We start from the raw sequence: 5,310 nt of genomic DNA on the forward strand, positions 1-5,310 counted from the left end.
AAAAAAAGAGGAATCATTTGTTCGGTACACGTGTGTATCGAACCGAATGACCTGTACCGAAAATGATACGTATACAGTTACACCACCATCAGATAATCAATAGTTATGTGTGTGTTCATGCTTAACTGATGCATAATTTTGAACAAGTAAATCATTAATTACTAGTTTATTTATGCTCAATTAATACTTTAATAGTACTTAACTAATGCATTATTCTGAACCCTTAAATAAAGTGTTACCTTTTTATTTGGCAGAAGTTCATTACACAACTTTTGTTAAATTTAATTCAACCTGCTTTAGTAAAATTGTGGTTACTACAGTCATGGTTATTACAGTTTTACTATAGTAAAAGCATGGTTAATTTTCATAAGGGATATGACAAGCACTGAGCACATCCATCTCTGGCTCAGCACCAGCCAAACACGAAAGCATATCTGAATTTAGTAGTTAATCACATGACAAACTGAACAATAATCACTCCGGTGTGATTGTACACGTTAAAGAGCTACTTTACGTCTGAAACTCATGGATTCTCTCCAGGGTGAATCTTCATGTGTTTGTTAAGGTTTCCATTTTGAATGAAGCTCTTTCCACATTGAGAGCATGTGTAAGGTTTCTCTCCAGTGTGAATTCTCATGTGATTTTTAAGGTTTGGTTTATGAATGAAGTTCTTTCCACACAGTTTGCAGGTGAAAGGTTTCTCTCCAGTGTGAGTCCTCATGTGGTCTCTAAGGTTTCCTTTGTGAGTGAAACTCTTTCCACACTGAAGGCAGGTGAAAGGTTTCTCTCCAGTGTGAATTCTCATGTGGTCATCGAGGTGTTGTTTATGATTAAAACTTTTTCCACATTGAGAGCATGTGTAAGGTTTCTCTCCAGTATGAATTCTTGTGTGGCTTTTAAGGGTTGTTTTATTAATGAAACTCTTCCCACACTGTTGGCAGGTGAAAGGTTTCTCTCCAGTGTGAATTCTCATGTGGACTTCAAGATTTCCTTTTTTGGTGAAACTTTTCCCACACTGTTGGCAGATGAAATAACTTCTATTTGCGGTCTTTTGAGCTCTTTTTTGTGAAGTCTTTTCAGTATGTGAGCAACTAAATGATTTTTCATCAGTCATGAAATTATATTTCTCATGCTGAACATTATCTTCCTTTTCATTGAGTTTTTGACTCTCCTCTTTCAGTGTCATCAGGTCTAATGCAAAAAAGACAAATCCAGATTAACACCATTTTTAATGGCACAAAGAACAAACTTCAAAACCAACAACATGTAGATCTTATACACACCAAGCTATTAAAGGAGGTGTTAAAGAGTGGTCGGACGATATTTGGCATTTTTCAACTATCGGAATCGGCCGAAGTTTTTCTGGTTGGCCGATGCATTCGTAGCGGGACCTTTATTTTTTGACAGCATGCCAGACTTTTATTTTGACGGCGCTGATAATGGCAGCGCCTGAGCCCACAGTTTTCCCTCTACTACTTCAATGTCGTCGTTAACAGTTCTGACTAATACGGACAGAGGTCTGTATTATAACGATTGCTTTTATATTGTTAGTATTAGAAAGGCAAACTTTATAATACTTTCTCGTTTGCCGTCAGCATTCAGTAAATACGCATTTATATAATTTAAACAAATCTTTGAATAACTACTGAACATCTACTTTCAAAAACCTTGCAAACTTAGTTAAATCCAGTTGTGAGATCTTGTGACGTTTGCATTTGTATCCTGCATGATCGCATGTTCTCTGCGTGACGGTCGATAAGTGTGAAATGAATACGGACAGAAGGAGAGTTCTGCTTGACTGGAGACGCGCAATCGACAAACTTCAAACTCTGAATTCAAGTTATGCTGCGCTTCATGCTTTTGCCCACTGTCATTTTCACTGCTCTATGTAAAATGAGTGTTACCTTTTTCAAATGATTTCAAATTTCTTAAGTATAAATTAAAATAAAATTATATCGGATTTATATCGGCCATTGGCCACCCAAGATATCGGCATCGGCTGTCAAAAAACCAATATCGGTCGACCACTAGTGTTAAATGTGATCTTAAAATTTCTTCCCATTATTCGAAGTGATGATAAAAAAAAGCAAAGTTTAATGGTAATGGCTCATGTGATCTCAACATGTCTGTCCACACAATGTAGGGTTGCCACCAGTGGGGGCGTTTCACAAAACCATAGGGTATGGCACGTGGGCTACAGGGGGAAGAAAGAAAGCTAAAAAAAAAAGTAAATAATTAAACAACACTGCGTCGTCAGTGTTGGTATTGTATCAGACACTTGCACTTAACAGGCTATATGAAAAACAAGTTCAAATGGAGTTAACAAGGCTTTTGGCCGGCGAATGAGGAGATCTGTTTTTTGTCTGTCAGTAGAACGGCCGCATCTGAGGCAAGTGCATCGCATTATACGCTTTCATCAACTTTTACAGGTTATATAACGTTAAATCATTGTTGCTATATGAAAGCTTAGTTTTTCTTGTTGTTTAAGGCCTACACTTGGCCAAAATCTCATGATATAAACGACTAAGCGCTTATGCACAGGATATTTAAAACGTAGGCCTACAAAAGTATATTGGCTAGACGGCAAATAACCTACTTTTCCGCTCTTCGAACACACAAAAACATTAGCCTTTTACAGACATGGTGTTTGAAGAAAACGCTTTACTTCTTCTGGGTATAGGATTCCATCCTGATTAAAACGCTTTACTATTCAAACATCAGTTATTTACCCTTGCATTGCGAAAAAGCGGAGATCTGTCTGAATGAAGGCGGGGTGAAGTTACGAGGTTTCGCTGAGAGCTTGAGGATCCAATAGTGTTACGAAGTTTTACTGAGAAGCCCTTTGAAATACTTAGCATTGGTTAAATATTTGTAAAACCCTCTGATTTTTATTATTTAATAATAACAAATTATAATAGCGATGTGAAGTTTGGATAATTTTTCACGGCACACCTGACTGGGCTAGGGTATGGCAACTGCCATACGGAAACGCCGCCCCTGGTTGCCACCCTTCCCTAAAAGTATGGAATCGTCGAATCGTCGTGAAAGGCCAAAGTTGAATCAACAAATAAGTATTTTGCACTGTTTATAATTCTAATAGCAATTATAATGAAATTTCAAATGAAGTATTAGAGAAGCCCATTTGCGCGTGATTGCATTTTGGTGTCTTTGTTTCCATAGCGACGGAGTCTCAAGATCGCGCGCCGTTAAAGCAGCAAGCAACATCAGGAGCTCACATCTGCCCTTTGAACACAAGGCTCTCCAGATGTAGGGCTGAATGGGAAAGTTATCAATGGCTCTGTCCAGTAACTAATGATAAAGTGCAGTTTGCAGAGAAGCTTTCAGTTGCTCACGGTGGACTGTCAAAACACTTTGTCATCGTTTACACACCCACAAGTTGTTCCAAACCTATAATAATTCTTGTCTTCTGTTGAACATCAAAGAAGATATTTTGAAGAATGTGGGTAACCAAACAGTTTCTGGTCTCCATTGACTCTGATAGTATTTTTTTCCTCTACTATGAAAGTTACTAGGCGCGTTTCCATTACCCTTCAAATTGCGCAAATTGAAATTGCGAATTGAAAATACGCCTAATGGAAACGCGTCAATTTCTCAAAAACGCCCATATATCGCTAAAAGGTTTTTACGCTCGCATGAGGTGGTTTTTCAGGCAATGCGAAAAGGGAATAATTCTCAAAACTGCAATGGAAACGGCTTTTTTGCATTTACAGGTCACATGGCGTATGTAAAAAGTCATATGATCATTCTTCAATGTACTATAACCTCCAAGAAACACATCATATGTGGCCGCTCTCCAGTATAAGGGGCTTTCCCTACTATTAATACTTAGACAATTTACACTGCATACGTCTGCTGTGCAGTGTGGCTCTGATACGGTCACTGAAGCTGATTGCGGCCACTAGCAATGCTTGTGTTTATGTTTTTATACAGTCTATGGTTTATTCCAGCCGCGCCACGCATGTTTCTGAAGCGGCTCTCTTTGCTGCTTCTGTAAAGATACACGCATACGCCTCCTTTGAATAAATATAGCCAAAATCCGTTGCCACGACTTATCGCGAGAGGCAAATGGTTACGTTTTAGTCACATAACATTGGTTAATGGAAACGCCATCATTTCGCAATACTTTTTTTATTGACATTTGCCAAAGTTTTGCGCAAATCTGTAATGGAAACGCACCTACTGAGGACCAGAAGCTGTTTAGTTACCCACACTCTTCAAAGTATCTTCTTTTGTGTTCAACAGAAAGAAAGAACTTTGTGCAGATTTATAACAACCTGGGTAACCATACCTTTAAAGTGACATTGGCCTATTGTTTTATTAAAATGTGGACAGTCTGTTAATATAATATTCCATACATTATCAGAGCTTGGTAGACATAATTATTATATTTTTAGACATTATTAGACAGATGAATTCATATATTATAATTAATGTTAGACCCTATTTATTGTTCATAAATACATAGTCATATACAATTATTTTTTTTGCCTCGCTGAAGGTGGCAACCCCAACACGATGCGACCCGCTCCATTTCCAATACAACATTTTTAATTTCAAAACTTATGTGACATTCTTCAAAATCCTTTCTGTAGAGCTGGACATTTTAATAAGGATCAGATGAGTGAGTTCAGCTTTGAGAATGAAAACCAACCTGTTTGTTCCTCAGTATCTTCATGTTTGTCTCTGAATGTTTCTTCAATCTTCAGGTCTTCACTCTCCTCTTTAATAAACTCCATCTTTGTTTGTGTCTCAGTATCTTCATGTTTGTCTCTGAATGTTTCTTCAATCTTCAGGTCTTCACTCTCCTCTTTAATAAACTCCATCTTTGTTTGTGTCTCAGTATCTTCATGTTTGTCTCTGAATGTTTCTTCAATCTTCATGTCTTCACTCTCCACTTTAATAAATGCCATCTTTATTATAGTGTGTTACATAGATCTGTAAAAGATTAATCACAGATTCCTTAAGTTATCAACAATATAGATCTTATATAAGCAAGTGTGGAGTGCTCTCAATTCCCTATTAACTACAGAGCATTTATGATATTTCCAGTTAATAATTAAAGGGATAGTTCACCCAAAAATGAAAATTCTGTCATTAATTACTCACCCTCAGGTCGTTCCAAACCCGTAAGACCTCTGTTCATCTTCGGAACACAAATTAAGATATTTTTGATGCATTCAGACAGCTCTCTGACCCTCCCATAGACAGCAATGTAATTACCACGATCAACATCCAAAAACGTAGCAAGGAGACCAGTAAAATAATCCATGTGACATCAGGGGTTCAACC

The 5,310-nt window shown here is 37.5% G+C and overlaps 1 protein-coding gene across 1 annotated transcript; it reads right to left on the reverse strand.

The window, feature by feature from the left end:
• Window positions 1-523: 523 nt before the first annotated feature.
• LOC107570420 (gastrula zinc finger protein XlCGF49.1-like) lies at window positions 524-4,757 on the reverse strand. Its single transcript, XM_016256649.1, has 2 exons — window positions 4,673-4,757; window positions 524-1,191 (listed from the first exon to the last, which is right to left on the reverse strand). Exons 1-2 carry the CDS (start codon window positions 4,755-4,757, stop codon window positions 524-526), a joined length of 753 nt encoding a protein of 250 aa, XP_016112135.1.
• Between the last annotated feature and the right edge of the window lie 553 nt (window positions 4,758-5,310).

This window comes from Sinocyclocheilus grahami, unplaced genomic scaffold (assembly GCF_001515645.1).
Source record: "Sinocyclocheilus grahami isolate Dianchi unplaced genomic scaffold, SAMN03320097.WGS_v1.1 scaffold1455.1, whole genome shotgun sequence".
Taxonomy (NCBI): Eukaryota; Metazoa; Chordata; class Actinopteri; order Cypriniformes; family Cyprinidae; genus Sinocyclocheilus; species Sinocyclocheilus grahami.